General features: G+C 50.9%; 7 protein-coding genes across 7 annotated transcripts; 4 read left to right on the forward strand and 3 right to left on the reverse strand.

Moving 5' to 3' along the window:
- Window positions 1-140: 140 nt before the first annotated feature.
- On the forward strand, window positions 141-1,918 carry N7525_006225 (uncharacterized protein; the record flags this gene model as incomplete). The annotated part of the gene is made up of 2 exons (XM_002569262.2): window positions 141-1,227; window positions 1,284-1,918. 2 exons carry the CDS (start codon window positions 141-143, stop codon window positions 1,916-1,918), a joined length of 1,722 nt encoding a protein of 573 aa, XP_002569308.2.
- A 1,769-nt stretch (window positions 1,919-3,687) lies between these two features.
- N7525_006226 (putative protein kinase (Lkh1)) lies at window positions 3,688-5,929 on the forward strand (the record flags this gene model as incomplete). The annotated part of the gene is made up of 6 exons (XM_002569261.2): window positions 3,688-4,482; window positions 4,542-4,623; window positions 4,676-5,023; window positions 5,075-5,540; window positions 5,591-5,678; window positions 5,735-5,929. The coding sequence occupies 6 exons, from the start codon at window positions 3,688-3,690 to the stop codon at window positions 5,927-5,929; spliced, it is 1,974 nt and encodes a 657-aa protein (XP_002569307.2).
- Window positions 5,930-6,780: 851 nt separating this feature from the next.
- Window positions 6,781-8,354, forward strand: N7525_006227 (amidase; the record flags this gene model as incomplete). The annotated part of the gene is made up of 2 exons (XM_002569260.2): window positions 6,781-8,152; window positions 8,203-8,354. 2 exons carry the CDS (start codon window positions 6,781-6,783, stop codon window positions 8,352-8,354), a joined length of 1,524 nt encoding a protein of 507 aa, XP_002569306.2.
- Window positions 8,355-8,471: 117 nt separating this feature from the next.
- Window positions 8,472-9,677, reverse strand: N7525_006228 (sideroflexin family transporter; the record flags this gene model as incomplete). Its single annotated transcript, XM_002569259.2, has 4 exons — window positions 8,472-9,158; window positions 9,220-9,314; window positions 9,370-9,503; window positions 9,574-9,677. The coding sequence occupies 4 exons, from the start codon at window positions 9,675-9,677 to the stop codon at window positions 8,472-8,474; spliced, it is 1,020 nt and encodes a 339-aa protein (XP_002569305.2).
- A 700-nt stretch (window positions 9,678-10,377) lies between these two features.
- On the reverse strand, window positions 10,378-12,655 carry N7525_006229 (PHD finger domain protein; the record flags this gene model as incomplete). The annotated part of the gene is made up of 2 exons (XM_002569258.2): window positions 10,378-10,564; window positions 10,623-12,655. 2 exons carry the CDS (start codon window positions 12,653-12,655, stop codon window positions 10,378-10,380), a joined length of 2,220 nt encoding a protein of 739 aa, XP_002569304.2.
- A 1,874-nt stretch (window positions 12,656-14,529) lies between these two features.
- On the forward strand, window positions 14,530-15,431 carry N7525_006230 (DUF2293 domain-containing protein; the record flags this gene model as incomplete). Its single annotated transcript, XM_002569257.2, has 3 exons — window positions 14,530-14,745; window positions 14,800-14,922; window positions 14,982-15,431. The coding sequence occupies 3 exons, from the start codon at window positions 14,530-14,532 to the stop codon at window positions 15,429-15,431; spliced, it is 789 nt and encodes a 262-aa protein (XP_002569303.2).
- A 483-nt stretch (window positions 15,432-15,914) lies between these two features.
- On the reverse strand, window positions 15,915-16,565 carry N7525_006231 (uncharacterized protein; the record flags this gene model as incomplete). Its single annotated transcript, XM_002569256.2, has 1 exon — window positions 15,915-16,565. The coding sequence occupies one exon, from the start codon at window positions 16,563-16,565 to the stop codon at window positions 15,915-15,917; it is 651 nt and encodes a 216-aa protein (XP_002569302.2).
- Between the last annotated feature and the right edge of the window lie 285 nt (window positions 16,566-16,850).

A 16,850-nucleotide genomic window follows, 5' to 3' on the forward strand; every position in this document is an offset into this window, starting at 1 on the left:
GGTGGAAGCTGGTGGTGCGAGCAATCCGCTCAGTTTAACGGCCACGCGTGGACCTCGATTCATCTGCAAGGCTACAACGGCTCGGCGCAATAGCCTTTATCTCATCTGGAATTCAATTTTGCTCTCACTCGGCAGTCACAATGGCACAGGCTCGGCATCCACAGCAGCAGGCACCCCCGCCACCGCCGCAGTTTTCCTCCCAACCTTTCTCCCCACCTGTCTCGTCCCCATCCCCCAACTCGGTAGCATCCCCTGTGAACGGAGGCGCTGCACCCCCTCCATCCAAACGACCTCGCCTCTCTCCTCTGCCGCCTTCTCAAACACAGTCGCCTTACGGTTCCCCGAGCTTCAACGCGGTACAGCTACCACAAAATCCATCCCCAATGAACGGAGCCCCGATGAACATGAACATGAACATGAACATGAACACGTCGGCGACACCTGCCCCCGCCCCTCCCGGGACCATGGGTCCTCCTTCTCGTCCAGTGGACAAAAACACAGATGCTGCTGAGCTGACAGATGTCCTAGCGTCATCTGGAATCGATGTGAGGGAAGAGGAAGCGTTTCTCACACAGAGCTTTTCAGGGCAGAATGCGCAGGCGCAGCCTCCCCACCGAGGATCACAGGCTCAATATCCACCACCTATCAACACCTCCTTCACGTCTCAAGGCTCTGCCCCGGGCACTCCCTCCGCTTCGACCAGCTTCGGTGATTTGCCTCAAATCAAACCGGCGATCACGCAGGACTCTTTTGCCGGCCCATCCTCTCAGGCGCATGTTCCCTTCAAAGATCCTAATGAACCGACTCGGGAGGACACTATCGCGGCAAGGCGAGCACAGTATCACATCCAAGAACCGTTCTTGATCACAAAACTTCTCGAACAGAAGCTCCAGAAGCGAGGCTTTGACCTAGGTGTTCGGATTCCCTCGGAGGGCCTTTTCCATCCTGTACCTGGCAGACCACAGCCGATTGAAGTTACTGGTCCGGATGGCTCTTCCGTGGTGCGCACTGGTCAGACAATTCTCAATCAGGAAGGTGCTCCTCTTGTGGACATACTGAATCTTCTATCTATTGCCACCGAAGAAAGATTCAGGGGTGTCATCGACTACGCCTCGACTCTTGCTCGAAGTCGCCGCGCGCATTCTCATGGCGTGGTTCCCACAGAGTGGAAAGATGTCGCGAAACCCCTTGGGCAGGCTACGGGGAGCACTCAAACCCCTGTGAAACGTACGAGTTTGCCCATCATGCCCACTCAGTTGACTTGGTACTAATTACTTTGACAGGTCCTCATGCTACCATTGAATCTTCCAGCGCAAAGTCCAATGCGGCCAGATACAGAGCATTCATCCACCGGGAGAGTTCGCAAGAGGAAAGGCGCGCAGCAAAACGTGCCAAACGCAACAGCAATGCCATCCTTGATGAGGCTGGTCGAGGCGATTCCGTCGATCCAGGATCTGCACCCTCGACGCCGCTCGGCGAAAGGGCGCCTACTCTCGACAAAAAGTCAATGAGCAAAAAGGAAGCGAAAAAGATGCAGGATTCCAAAGCGACCGAAGCCCAACAGCATGCACAGTCCGTGGCGACGGCGCGTATGGCTTTGTCGGGGGGTGGTCGCAGTATGTTCGGCGCCAAAAAGTCATACTCATGGTTGAAGCCCGGCGGTAAAGCCAGTGGATTCTCGTCCCCTTCGCGTCCGACTCCATCCACACCCACCGCCGACCCTGAAAAGACCGGTGCTCCCGAATCCACACCCAGTCAGAATCAGCGTCGCCTCGGAATATGGCGTGAAGATCAAGAAAAGGGGATGGGTATTCAGGTCAGGGATATTTTGTTTATGCTGGAGGCGGATGGACGGGCGACCCGACATGTGCAGAGAGGTTACTTGAAGGACCCCAAAGAGGATCGGGATCGAATTTGACCAGGTCATAAATGTTTGTAATCTTATTTTCTTGTGCCCCTAATTTCCTTTTTTTTTTTTTTTTTTTGTCCTATGGGAGCCCTGTGACTCCGGGGCATCCAGGAGTTCTTGCATTCTCGTGTGTATGGTGGCGTTGGCTGGCTTATGGGGGGTTGTCAGGTTGTCAGGCCATGATCTTTAATTCCATTCAACTATAAGTTGAGCATACATGTTTGAGAGGAGAACTTAGTAAATTCCCATTCTCTTGGTGTTGGATGTGTTTCCCTCTGGCTACACGTACTAGCCAGGCAATGAATGGGACTTGCTTATGGATTAGATCAATATGGCTGTTATGAGTATCTGATTCTCCGGGATATAACTCTGGTCCTGGTGAGATCGCCACTTTCTACACTTCCTACCACAGACTAGACCAGGCAATACGAATTGTTCAGGGCCAAGGCAACGGTCAAAGATATTACTATGATGCCTGTATTGTCTAGGACTGGTGTTAACTAGTATGTATCTACATATGTACTTGTGTCTACTTCTGAATTGCCTCATCTTTAGATAGCTCTTACTCGGGGATTAGGAATTATTCGCATCGATATAATAATTGTAGCCTAATAGGCATTGACTAGACGACCTTTATATATATGTTCCATTGATATATAATGAAGTCTTCTTGCCGTAGTCTCTATACAACCCTTTCTCTCCCATTTTGTTCTATTCATATTCAAATTCAAACCAATAGCCTGTTGATGACCAGTTCATCGGCTTTTCTATATTAAACCTATACGCAATGGGCTTGCGTATTTCCCAGGTGGGCAAATCCAGATGCTGACTCAGTTGGAATGGAGGTCAGGTGGTATACGGGGAGAGTCCTGATATCGGCGATTTCCTGGGATTTCCTAAGATTTCCTAGGATAATGTCTGCTATATATCATTTGATCTTGGTATTCTTGGTATTCTTGGTATACCTGATATTCTCACCCATCGAGGTTCTCCCTTGTGGACTGGATTCGGCTAAGCCAGGGCTTGGACGCGATACTCCATTTCGGACCCTCAAGACCCCTCAACGCCCCTCTAGGACTTTATATCCTTTTAATTACATTCATGGCTGTATTGGAATGAGGCGATAATATCCCGCCTTTTCTCCCTAGAAGCGCATGGGCCTCTCTCACTGTATAAGAATAGGCGAATGGCGTATAACATAGGTATTGAATGATTTAGAGACCTGAAGAACCAAAAGGACAATGTAAACAGTCAAGAAGCATGAATTAACTAAATTAACTAAATGAATTAGAAAGCCAGGCAACGATTATACCTAGAGTACTTAATATAATAGTCGATAATCATACAGAATCCCCGAAAATCCCAAATTCACGTTGATCGGCAACGGGTCCCAACTCTCCGACTCTTCCATCATCACTCATCTTTGCCTCCAGGCCTTTCCCTCCCCACCTCGTTTACCGCAGATGTCGCCAACTTCTCCAATGATCTTTGCTCTACTTCCTTGTCTTCAAATTGTCGAGGAAATGCAACGCATTTGAAATTTCTCTTTCCCTCCCGCCTCAGCTCGTCATCTCCACGTCTCCAGAGATCTCCTTCCGGACACGCTTGTCAACCTCAATCTCTGGCTAGGTTTCTCCCTGGCTGGCTAGTCCTGCCTTGAGACCCCTCGTCTCCATCGAGGAAGACTGACGCGCGACATCAACTATCGGTCACATATTAGACCAATCTTCTTTCCATAACCTTCATACCGTTCGTGTGACGGGATACCTTCGTGCACAATGTCCACCCCGTCTACGGCTACTGCAACACATCCTTCTCATCATCAGGCTTACGGATATCCTCACCACCCTTCGTATCAACCGAACACCTCCTACCCGACTTCGACCGCGGCAGGAACTCGCCTCGCGAATCCCTACGCCATTTCCGTCCCCTCTCCGACAACGACCACCCTTCCCTACACCCAACCTCCGCGAATTCCTCCCGCGACAACAACTCCGTCCGCTATGACCCACCAGAGCGGCTCTAGTGCGGCTCCCTCCGTTGGGGGTCGGAGAAAGAAACCAGACTGGACCGAGTTCTACAAGAATGGCCTTCCCAAGGAAGTCATTGTGATTGATGACAGTCCTGGTCCAGAGCCATCCAATGGTGCCGCGGCTTCTCATGTCACTACTTCTTCCAGACCACCTCCTGCGGCTCCTCAGCCCGCTGGAAAGAGGCGACGGACGGGAATTGATACCGCCTATGACCTGGGCCACTATGACCGCCCGTCCTTTTCAATCAATCCCCAGCATTACGGCGAGGAATCCTCCGTCACGTCCTTGTCGACCGATCGAACCGCATCCTTGCACACAACCGCTCCAACGTCGCTTGGTTCACAGGGCAGTTCCGGGGCGAGCAATGGTGTTTACTATGAGGATGGCTCTGTCGGTAACAAGCGGAAACGCGCCACTCGGAAATCCACCCGCGACGAGCAGAAGCGACGAGAGTTGGAGGGTGATGCTTTCCTGAGTTATGTCCCACCCCCAAAGCCGCCGATCAAAGCGAAGGATGTCCCTGTGCCGGTCGTTCGTGATGTGAGTTTATTATCTGTACCCTTTTTTTCGTGCAAAGCTGACAAGACTTACCCGATCAGTACACCAGTTCCCAGAACAGGAAGTTCGATGACGACGACGGCCATTACATTGTCACACCTGACACGCCATTGACAGATCGATGTGGGTAGAGATATCCTCTAGTATCTTGTTGACTATGCTAACTCCTCTCGAGACTCTGTGATTAAACTCCTAGGCCAAGGCACGTTCGGCAAAGTTGTCGAAGCCTTCGACAAGCAGCGAAAGTCTCGCTGTGCAGTCAAAATCATACGCTCGATCCAAAAGTATCGCGACGCATCTCGAATCGAGCTGCGAGTCTTGTCAACTCTGGCTTCGAACGACAAACACAACCGCAACAAGTGCATCCACCTTCGGGACTGTTTCGACTTCCGGAATCACATTTGCATTGTCACTGATCTACTAGGACAAAGCGTATTTGATTTCCTCAAGGGGAATGGCTTTGTGCCATTCCCGAGCAGCCATATCCAGCAGTTTGCCCGGCAGCTGTTCACAAGTGTTGCTTGTAAGTTCTCCAACACTTCTATATCTATATCTCAGGCCACTGACCTATTAGTCCTTCATGACCTAAACCTTATCCATACCGACCTTAAACCCGAAAACATCCTCCTCGTTAGCAGCGCCTACCAAACCTTCACTTACAACCGCACTATACCATCCTCTTCCCAAGCCACAACTCGTAGCGCGCGTCAGCGCCGCGTTCTCCTCGACGGTGAAATCCGACTCATCGACTTCGGTTCGGCGACCTTCGATGACGAATACCACTCATCTGTCGTCTCTACCCGTCATTACCGGGCCCCGGAAATCATCTTGAACCTGGGCTGGAGCTTCCCATGTGATATCTGGAGTATTGGGTGTATCTTGGTGGAATTCTACACCGGAGACGCCCTGTTCCAGACACACGACAACCTGGAACACCTGGCGATGATGGAAGCCGTCATTGGCAGTCGAATCGACACCGCTTTGGTGAAGAAAGTCATGGCAGGCCGAGGCGGTGGCAGTAGTAGCAACTCTGCTTCCAAGTAAATATGTCCTCTTCAATCTTTCTGTAACGGGAACTAACTTTTACCAGGTACTTCAACCGGAGCAAGATCGACTATCCCAGCGCCGAAACTACCCGGGCCTCGCGGAAGTATGTGCGCGCGATGAAACCTTTGACGGTAAGTGTCCCGCATAGCTGCTTATGGGGCTTTTTGACTGATTTCGTCCACCACAGGAGTTCATCCCTACAAACACACCATTCAACCGTTCATTCCTGGATTTGTTGCAACAGATCTTTGTGTACGATCCCAAGAACCGGATTACTGCAAAGGAGGCGTTGAAGCACCCGTGGTTCAAGGAGACACTCGTCGATGATGGCACGGAAGCCTACCGGATCGGCCAAGGATTGCAACGACAAGCACGCACCTAGGATTCAGATCCAGTTTGCACAGATACAGTGGCCACTATCCGGCTTTTTATTTTTTTCAACGGCATCAGAAGGGAATTCACCGGCGTGAACAGGATCCAGTTATGGATAGAAGGCTCATATCTTGAGGGTAATCTTTTTCTCTATCGCGGGACGGAATGGTGTTTGCACTTCGGGAAAATCATGATCACGATGTTTCTTTTCTTTTCTCTTTTTTCTTAATTTGCGTTGCGGTCCCTGGGTTTCCCCTCGACTCCTGCAGGTGTCATCTCATGCTTCGTTCTTTGTGACACATGGCAGGGGCATTGGACCCTTGGCCCTTGACCGCTGCATGTATCTTTTGAGGGACCTGTCCTCTGATGCTATCCGGTTTTACTTATTTGCTTTATCTATCTTTCTATCCCATTCTTAAAGGCGTCGGTTACTTCTGCTTTTCTCGTTTATGGAATCCGGCTTTGGGAGCCCTGGAGGGTTTAGGCTAAGTCTGGATGATTATACCATTTGATTGTTTATGGCGTCCACCTTCGTATGGGTGTATATATGTGTTTCGTTTCAATGTTCTCACTCTTCTCAGATCTGTATAGGGACTCTTTTACCCCTTTCGTCTTGGTCTCTTCTGTATACACCGGAGCGGAGTAAGCCGAGGCCGCATGCACCGTGGGGGGTTTATATAGAAGTTACAGGCTCACTTCCATTTACAATTAACATCTGCCAATCCAGCGGGCAAACCCTGCATTAGCAAGACTTTACTCAATCGAATTGCATATTTATGGCGTGAATTGCGTGGATCACACTACATGCACATTCGGGGAAATTCCAATACCCCTCCAGGGCTCTCCCATCCATGACTCAACATGGACTCTCCAGCATGTCAAGCAGAAGAGATGACAATCTCCAAATTCCATCAACTGCTCCGTACAGACCCCTCCACCGGCCCGAAGCTGGTAACCAAATATCTCGAAGCAATCATGCAGCATAACGGGACACTCAAAGCCCTCATCACCATCAACAGCGCAGCCCTAGAAACCGCCATAGAAAAAGCCACCGAAACACTCACATACAACCAAACCAATAAACCATTCCCACCATTACACAGCGTGCCCATAATCCTGAAAGACAACTACAGCACAGCAGATCTACCAACAAGCGCAGGCGTCCAAGCCCTGCAAAACCTACGTACAAAAGACGACAGCGAAGTCGTCTCCCAGTTACGCGCCGCAGGAGCAATAATCCTAGCAAAGGCCAACCTCCACGAATTCGCCCTGCAAGGAATAACCCTCTCCTCACTCGGCGGACAAACGCTGAACCCATACGACAAGACCCGCACACCGGGCGGATCCTCTGGCGGGACAGGCGCAGCGCTAGCGGCGAACCTCGGGCTCGTGGGGTGCGGGACAGACACGATGAACTCGCTGCGGTCGCCTGCGTCTGCATGTGGGATTGTAGGGTTCCGGCCGTCGACGGGGAGGGTATCGTGTGTAGGGATTGTACCTGTTTCCCAGACTCAGGATGTTGCCGGGCCGATGGGGAGGAGTGTTGGGGATGTGAGGATTTTGTATGGGGTTATGAAGGGGCTGGACGGGGGAGATGGGAATGCTATGGAAGTATCTAAATCGATACCTCGGACTGGTCGTCAAGTCCGAATTGGAATCTTGGAGGCTTATTTCCAGCCTGAAATCCATGCAGATGGAACTGCGGAAGCGGAGTATATCGCCGAGAACCAGATCGTGCAGGAGATCATCCGGTCGAGTCTAGATTCTATACAGGAACAAGATGCAAATATCACCTTCGTACCAATCGCCCCATCTAGTCATGCGGACTGGAGTTATGGGACCCTGTTTGCGAAGGGCGATACACAGGCTTTCGAGTTCAAGCACTATCTCGACGAGTTCTTGCAGTCAGCACTGGTTTCGTCAACACAGCACCGATCACTGGAATCCATTGCCCAGAGCGGGGAGTTCGATCTACAAGCTATGACACACGTTTTCTCTGCAGCACTGGAGGATCCTGAGACATTTTCACTGACGAGTGAGGCATATCGAAGTCGACTGGAGTTTATCGCTGCGCTCAAAGAGTCTGTGAAACAATGTTTCGATAGGTATGATATCGACGCGTTGGTATATCCGCACCAGACACAGCTTCCTGTGAAGATCGGTGCGAAGCAGCAGTCCGGACGGAATGGTGTTTTGGCTGCGTTGACGGGGAGGCCCGCTATTTGTATTCCCGGTAGGTGATCCGACTCGATGTTTGGGATTGAACTAACGTGGGAAACATAGCTGGATGGAGCCCTAAGACTGCATCTTCAGTGCTTGGTGTTCCTGTTGGGTTGGAGCTGATGGGCCGGCGTTGGGAGGATGACGAATTGCTGGATATTGCGGAGCGGGCTGAGAGGATTCTTAAGGGCAGATTGGCACCTGTCCTATATTGAACGGTCTATAAGGACAACAGGATTGAAATTTATGAACAGAAACCGAATCTATATATTCTTTGACCTATGCAAAGACAATGTAATATGCACGCTGCGAAACACCGAAGACCAAAAAACTTACATTCCGCGATTGAACTCCACCATACCGTGATCACCGCCACGACCCTGGAACTCCTCCTCAAGGCTATTAACACTAATCGCCTGGCGAGACGGGAACGCAGCGAGCGCAAGTGGCAGCGCAAAGATCGAAGTACCCAGAATAAGCGCCAAGTTAATGGGCATAACCATGCGGGGACGGGCACGCAGCCAGTTCGTCTTCTCCAGACGGACGAGGATAAGCGGGGGTAGGACCATGATAGGTGTAGCGTTCAGGACACGGGAGATAGCCGTCTCACCGACGGCAAGAGTAGCAGCCTTCTTACTCTTTCCGAGACTCTGAATTGGCTCGGCGTCCTCGTTGAGTTCGCGCTTGGCACGCTCAGCCTCTGACAGGACGGGGTAGACATCAATACCCTGACGAATCTCCTCGCCTCGCATGAGGAAGACGTTCAGGGCAGAGGCGCTGGCGACGGCCGCGAAAGGGACGAGACGGGAGAGGATGAGGCGGGTGTTTGGGGAGACGCTCTTGAGGCGGGGGACGAGGGCGTTTAGACCAACTGCGACAGAGCAGGAGGCTGAGACGGCCATGAGGTATGACTTGCCGATTTGCGACAAGGAGAGGGGGGTAGATTTGTTGGCGTTGGCGTTGTTGACGGCGACGTTGAGGGACTGGTTACCGATTTGCCAGAGGAGAGTGCCGGTTGTCTATATTGTCAGTATATATTCAGAAGTATATATGTCCAGATATGGGTAAAGAGGCGCTCACCTGCAATCCTGGGGTCAACATGCCTGCTGTGACGACCAAGTTTGAGAGCACGTAGGCGGACATGCGGAATGGCAGGAAAACGGGCGTTCCGGTATCTGGTCGATTCTATATCAGCCAATGGCTATTTTATGTGAGATAATGAGCCCATACCAGGGTGCAATGTCGCATCAACCACTTTCTTCGCTGACCACAACTCCGGTGTCATCGCTGGGATGCGGTTCTGCTTGTAAGAAGCAATAAGGCTCTTGGCGCTTTCAAGACCAGTGGACGAAACAAAAAGGGTTCTAATATAGTTTGCATGGTCAGTATATGCTGTGCAACCCTCTTAATCCTACCAAAATCTCTTGAACTTACCGAGGATCAGCAATGTCGGCGGCATGGCGCACGCGACCCCAGTAGGTCTTCAGGTCATATTGCGACGCGGGCAGGTCCCGACTGCCAGGGAGAGAGGCAGACATTGGAGTAAGTGAATGACGGATCAAAAACGACTGGAAAGAAACCAAAGAGAGTGAATGGTGCGCAGAAATATAGAAAAAAAAAAAAAGAGGGCAATATGACTCCGCGGGGAGAAAAGCGCCTTCTCGATACAAAGGGCGGTGAGCCGATAAGTGTGGATCGACCAATCAATCCGACTGTAGCCCGATCTATACAATATCCACCGGTACCTGATAGGGATTGTTGTAGGCCTATTCTAAACAGGCCGAGGGTTGACTAAAACCTGGATAAGCGTAACGTTGAGAGGTAGATGGAGCAATAAGAAGCGATGGGATATTCCGAAACTAAATAAGTCGGGGGTTCTTCCAAGGTTGGCGTCGGACACACAGGCCAGCGCCGGGCCGGCTCCTCACCCGAGACCGGTTCGCTACCCCGATATGTGGGGAGTTCTGCAGGCTACGACACTAACAATATAAGATGTGCGGAGAAGTATAGAAATGATTCTATTCTGGTTTTGTCCAGGGGTCGTGAGGGAATAGTACATAGGTATCATAAAGGGGCAATGAGGTCACAGAAGGGCAATTATGGAATAGGGCAGGGTGGCCCGGCTAATGCAGAGTATAAAAGAACCCAGTTGGGGGAGGAGGAATCACAAAAGAAATCAAGAGACACCGGTCTTTTCAAGACATATACGCATTCAAGACGGTAGCCAACGCATCAAGTTTACCGGAAGCGCAATGACTTGTGGGCCAAGGGAGAGGGAGGGGCTTGCCCCGTGGGAACATAAGTCGTTCGGGCACGGTTTTGTCGGGATGGTGTTTGAGCACAAAAGACGCAGACATAGACCGACGGCAGATTTGCACGCTCCAATCCAACGCATCTGGTATGGAGCCAGTGTGTACACGATTCACTTGAGAAAGTTAGTTCAATCGACTTCGGAACCAAGACCGAGGGACACTGGAACTCACCATTGAATCATGAGATGGCCACCGTTATCCATTGAGCGGCAGACACACCGTGTACCGTTACTGGGGTTGCTGTGACGGTCTGTACTTGGGGTTGTAAGATCAGGGTCGGTCAAGGTCGTGGGGGAAGCATTGTGGCGGGGATGGATGTCAAAATCACTGCCAAGGCGGGGTGGTGATGAGCGGAGATGAGTGAAGGTGTGTGAGGACCGAGAAAGTCGGTTGCCAAACGCGTTCGCGGCGGGTCTTGGTCCCCGGCCGCGTTCTTTAAGAACCTGGCGGAGCGCGGATTGAGCATCACCACTTTCCTCGTCCTCCCCAGGCAACAGGTCTGATGCCACGCTACTCCGAGTATAGGTCGAGTCTGAGTGCAGCAGAGACGAATGCCGTTTGGGTGTCCGCTTAATATCAGGAGATCCACGATACGTTGTTCGCCCGGCTCCCCTAGAAGAGCCAGCCCAGGGCGACAGTCGACCTGAGTGTGATGAGCCGACGGTGGAAGCGTAGGAGCCTTTTGAAGGAGGTCGGGAGCCCGAATCACTTCGGGATAGTGGACGCCTTGAGCTGTCATAAAGTGAAAAGGACGACTGAGCGCGGTGCAACACGGGATATTCCGAGAACTCAGCCGGATCTGATTCGCTCTCCGTTGTAGAGCCATCCAGGTCAATCCCGGTCAGGGGATCGGTCAAGCCCGTGGGGGCCTCACTGACTGGCTCCATTTCAGCCTTTGCGCGGCTATCTCGACCGATACGAAGCACCACAGACGACGAGCGCGTTAAGGAGCCAGCGGCCATTGAACTAGAGCGTGTCATCGGGGCTGGACGCATGGGTTTTGCTGGAGACGAACGCCCTTTACATGGGCTCTTTCGAATTCCGCTAGTGGATGCCATCAAGCCTCCGGCTTGACTGACCGGCCGGGATGAGCTAGACAGGCCGTGGTGGGTCACGCTGCGGGTGAGACCTGGTCGTATTCCCCTCGGTGTGTAGTCGTCATCTTCCTCTTCACTCTCGCTCGGAAGCGTAGTGAAAGGATCGGATCGGTGGCTATTTGGTGCTTGTGCACGGATAAGCTCCTCCCGTCTTGATTCTTCTGCCTGGTGGTGATAGGGCTGTCGAAGGCCACGAAGAGACCGTGTCTCTGGTGTAAGTTGAGGCCCTCCGAATCTCCGGGCAGGGGAGCTGAGAAACAGAGCTGGATCCTCCGCTTTGGTGACCGGGAGCCGAGGAGAGGTAGAGAATGGGGCAGGAAATAGGGCAGCATCAGTGGGTGGTGGTGCTGAAATTCCAAAACCGTTGCCAAAGTCGGGTATATCAAGTGAACCACTAATGGTTGGTAATTGGGGGATGTGGTGTGTGTTTGTAAAGGTCTGACGGGCATTGGAATTGTTACCGTTGCTGGGTAAGGGAACCTCGCTCGCTGTATTGTCTAGATCATTATCCCAGAACAGTCGTTGCTGTGGGAAGAAAGGCGAGCTCGTGGGATCCAATGAAGCTAGTTGAAAAAGATCGGGCGACGACTGGAGATTGCCAAACATTCGAGGGGAGGCTCCGAGAAGACGACTGGGTGTTTCCAAATGACCTCCCATGCCCGGCGTTGCTCCCTGTGTATTTCCCTCCGGCTGGTCAAACTCGGGGATTTTCCGTCTCGATGCACTTGTCGGCGGCGGGGTTTGCATTGAGGCTGCTGACTTGGCCGATCCAACTGTCCGAGGGTAATCCTCGCCCATATTCGGAAGAGGCTTCACCGGGCGAATCCGTCTGGCCGTATCGGTCTGGTCCGAGGACCCCCCCCTGTAGCCTGTAGTCTCCCCATTGTGACCGTTCTGCGAATTCGACGAGCCTAGACCGAACTTTTGCGGTGTGCGGAGGAGCTCTGGGCTGGAGGCATATGGGTCGGAGGTATCCCAGGTGACCCGAGGGTCAAAGAAGCTGGATTCGAGTTTTGGGGTGTGAAACGAGTCAAAGGTGTTCGGAGTCCTCGTCGGAGTTTGAGGTTCACCGTTCGGATAGTTGAAGCTGAACATAAACGAATCCATGAGCGTCTTCTTTTCACATAGGCATATAGTATGGATTGTAAAAATAAAAAAAGAGAGGGCTCTACAATGTGACACCTCCACAAGGGGGTTCCATCAAGGGAGAATGCATACCTGTGGACAGGGTGATCCCAACTCATGTCAGCAACACAGACCCAGTAACCATTGAAGATCAAGCTGCCAGGCAACTTTAATTGATTGAGAATGAGAGGAAGATATAACAAGTACGGTCATTGGAGTTAATTCATTGTGTAGAGAGTTCCAAGGTTATAAGGGAGTAGTGGTATTGGAAGGAGAGTCGGAGAAGGAGAGATGTTTTTCTTTTGCTCTGTTTGTCGGTTTGGTTTTTTTTCTCTTCCCCTTTTTTTTTTTTTTTCATTTCAATTCAGGTAATTCTTTTTTAATTCTTTTTAATTCTTTTTATTCTTTTTATCTTTTCGTTTCTTTACGTGGAGACTCGGATTTTTTGATTTTTCCATAGAATCCACAGATCCACAGCTCTTTTATCTTTCGATGTATGTATCAAGTACAATGTACAGAGTAAGTTATGCTTCATGCAGGAACAAGATATGAATCATAAGTGCGGTTTATGTCCGAGTACATGGTATTCTGCGTATTGGTCACTCTGGAAAGATCAGAGTCAGACTTTTCCCCCTCTGCCGATCTAGACCTACAACGTAGGGACAATACGGACAAGATTGAGCCGTCGGGGATGCCGGTCCAGCTCTTCTAGGCAGCCCTGGAGATCAAAGAGCCAAATCTCACCAATGACGACATGGGAGATGTGGAGCCTCCAGACAGCAGAGGCGATATACTTTGTTGCAATGCATACCTAGGTATGTATATGTATGGAGGAGCCAAATGCTACAGCTTTTGAGCTTTTGAGCTTTAAGAGCTTCATAGGATGAGAATATCACAATCTCACAATATCGGGTTATCCGGACATTCCACTTCGAGAACCCCTCGTGAATGAAAGGGGGAAATCAACCCCGTGTTCAAACCGGGGTACGGACTAATCAGGGTTTGGAGAGCTGAGCCCCTGGGCAAGCCCTCTTGGCGTCTCTTTGTGCCCAAAGACTATATTACTCCATGCCCCACGCTCTTACTCGGCCTTGGTTTATATTCGGGTCGTCTATACTCTGTATGAAATACATCCATACTACGGAGTAGATACACCGTAAGTTGGAGAATGTCTTGGATCAGACCTTGAATTCAAAACTCAACTCCGATCTCACAATCTGGAGATCCGATGATCCCAATCTTATCCCATAGAATCCGTCCCTAGGGCGATGGATTCAACCAATGAGCCCCGGATAATCGGTTCTCCAGTTTATGCTGATCTCGTGTGTGATATCACTACCTGGTCACGCTTGACCAGTCTGTTCACTTCGAGTCTACGATCCACAATAAACTCGGAGCCTACTTGTACTTTTTGGAGAGCAGATGTACCAAGTTCGTTTAAACAGGGATTGCCAGGTTCTCAGGCGGAAACCATGAATATCTATACTTTATAGTAGTCCAACTACGGCGCACCGGATAATTGCAGTATCATTATCTGATTATAACTGATCTCGTATACTTCGTACATGCGAGAAAGACGAACCTGTTGTAACTTGGGGCCTGATTATCCAGGCATTAAGTGAGGCTCCACTCAGCCACAGTGCCACAATTCCACAGCCACCGTTCCTGATCTGCTTTGACCGTAAACCGTGGAAGTATCAAAGACCTTGGGATGTTTCAGGTCCGAAATTAACATTGAATGGCAATCAGATCTCAGTGCTGCCAGAACACCTTCTTCGATGGAATCGATGTGCGAGTCGCATCCCACCACCGTGTCAACCATCAACTCGTCAATCTCAGCTCCATGAACACTCACCATGGCACCGACCACTAAACCCAAAGTTCGCAGACGCAAGCCACGTGTGAGAAAGAAGAACCGTGGTGTCCGCACTCGCGAAGGTCATGCACGTCCAATAGATGCAGGCTCGCCTGCTCAACCGCTCACCGAAGTACTCAATGAGACGGCGAAGCGTCGTAAACCCAAGAAAACATGGGCAGCACTCATTCCTGTCTCTGATGATCCGCTCGAGAAGGTGAGTTTGAGCCGTGTCATTATTGAAGGATACCGTGCTAAACATTGAAATCAGAACATCGTTGAGCAAGTACCCTTGCCAGATAGCTACGTCCTAGTCCCCAAGGGTGATGTGTACATCACTCGACACTGCCGCAGTAAGACCAAAGAGTCTGAGAGAATTGTCTACGTCGTCTACGTATGTCCCATTTCGAACTACCAGCTTCAAGCCTAGAAAGGGACCACTAACAGCCTTAGAACCGCACGGGCAAAAGAACACTGGGAATCCGAGTGCCCGAAGATATCTACGAAGAGGTTCTCGAATCAGCCGCCGCAACAAAAGAATCACGCGCCAACGCAGTGCAAGTGCGCGACGCCAAGGATCTCTCCAAATCCCGAGAACTCCTAAAGAACGAATTCCCACTTATGCCCAAGGAAACGCTGAAAATCATCCTGGGGCATGCCTTCCTTAAGGGATCGGGGCGTGTAGGGCGCACAGCGATGGTAAGTGACGAGCGCAAGACACTCTTGGCTGTTGAGGCGCATATTCGACATGTCCATACGCCGTACGAGAAGTTGCTCGAGGAAGGCGTCAGTCGGAAGGATGCTCGTGAGCAGGTCTGGCCTACCATCCAGGCTATTGAACGGGCTTGGCAGGGGTGCGAGAAGAATGAGACTACATTGGCGTTGCGTGTAGTGGACGATTGAAGGTTGGTATTTTGCCTTTGATGGGATTGAATGGGAATGCATTACAGGAGTTTGGCACGGCGTTGACAGAAGCTATGAAGCTATGAGGCTATGGTGTTTGGGATCATTGAAGTTCACTAGTTAGGTTTGTGAGACATACTGAATGCATCACTGGTGACTCTATTCTTGATCTCGTACTAGACACCCTAGGGTATACATGTAGGTCTATGTGGTCCACGGATGATAGTGATTATCATTTAAGAATAGTATTCGTGATATCTGGATGTAAGAATAAAATAAGGAGCAATAGAAAGAGGAGGTGAGATAGAGGGAAGGAACAGGCAAAAGATCTAACTAATGAATCTTGCTCACCCAAGAACACAGTTGTCAATGTACCTCAAGTCCCTCCCACCCGAAACCCCATACCAAGCTCATCAATTCCACTTCTCATCCTGAAACAGTGCGCATGAAGGTCAGAAACACACCCAGTCACAAAACCTCCATCTAGAGGCGTCGACCACGAAGGAACTTGACTTCGAAATGCGGGTGGCGGTAAGGCAACCCCGTAAACCAGCCAAGGCCATCGCGAATCATGTCCTGCATGATGCCCATCCGGAGATTGGCATCAGCAAGAGCATGGTCACGACTCGCCTGGTCAGTATCAATACGGATGTAGAGATGAGGACCGGGTCGCTCAGGCAGGGTTTGCAGAACCGGGATTCCCGCTCTCTGGATACGAGCCACTTCAGCCCGAGCAGCGGTCAGCACGTCGAGATCCAGAGTTGGCATAGGACGAGACCGAATGGGGATGTAGAAGATGTGACGGTGGATGCCACTCTCCTCAGACTGCTCGTTGCGAGTGCCGGTGCTGGCTGGTGCTGGCTCTTGTTCGGGAGTGTCGATTTCCATCGGGTCAAGTTCCATAGGATCAGGTTCGTAGGTGGCTTCCGCTTCATTGGGGATAGTAGCAAAACGGCTGCTTCCCATGCCAGGTCGGATAGGGCTGCGGTATGAGACAGTTTGGCTGTTACTGTCCTGAGCGTTTGACACACCGGATCGGGTCGTTGGACGCCCACGAGTTTGGTTCTGTTGCCGAATTTGTCTAGCAACTTGTCTCGGGAGCGAACCTAGGCCACTGCTTGCATTGGTCTCCATGGTACTAGACGAGATTGTAAGTTTATGTCTCATATTTCGCTTATTAGAGATCACGCATACCGACAAAGGCCTTGTTCTCTCCCTTACGGAAGAGAGCGCATATGATGTGGTATGAATAGTGATGAGGGCCAGTTGAACCGAAAGGGACGAAGACACCAGCCCAAGGTCGAAAGAACTGTTTCCTAGACCCTGACACGTGATTCGAAATTCGAAGCTTTCTACGCGTCGAAGACGACACTGGGGCAATCGAGGTTTATCAAATCAAAGGTAATTGCTATTTTGAAA

Source organism: Penicillium rubens (genome assembly GCF_028828025.1).
Source record: "Penicillium rubens strain IBT 27055 chromosome Unknown utg000003l_segment0_segment0, whole genome shotgun sequence".
NCBI classification, from domain to species: domain Eukaryota; kingdom Fungi; phylum Ascomycota; class Eurotiomycetes; order Eurotiales; family Aspergillaceae; genus Penicillium; species Penicillium rubens.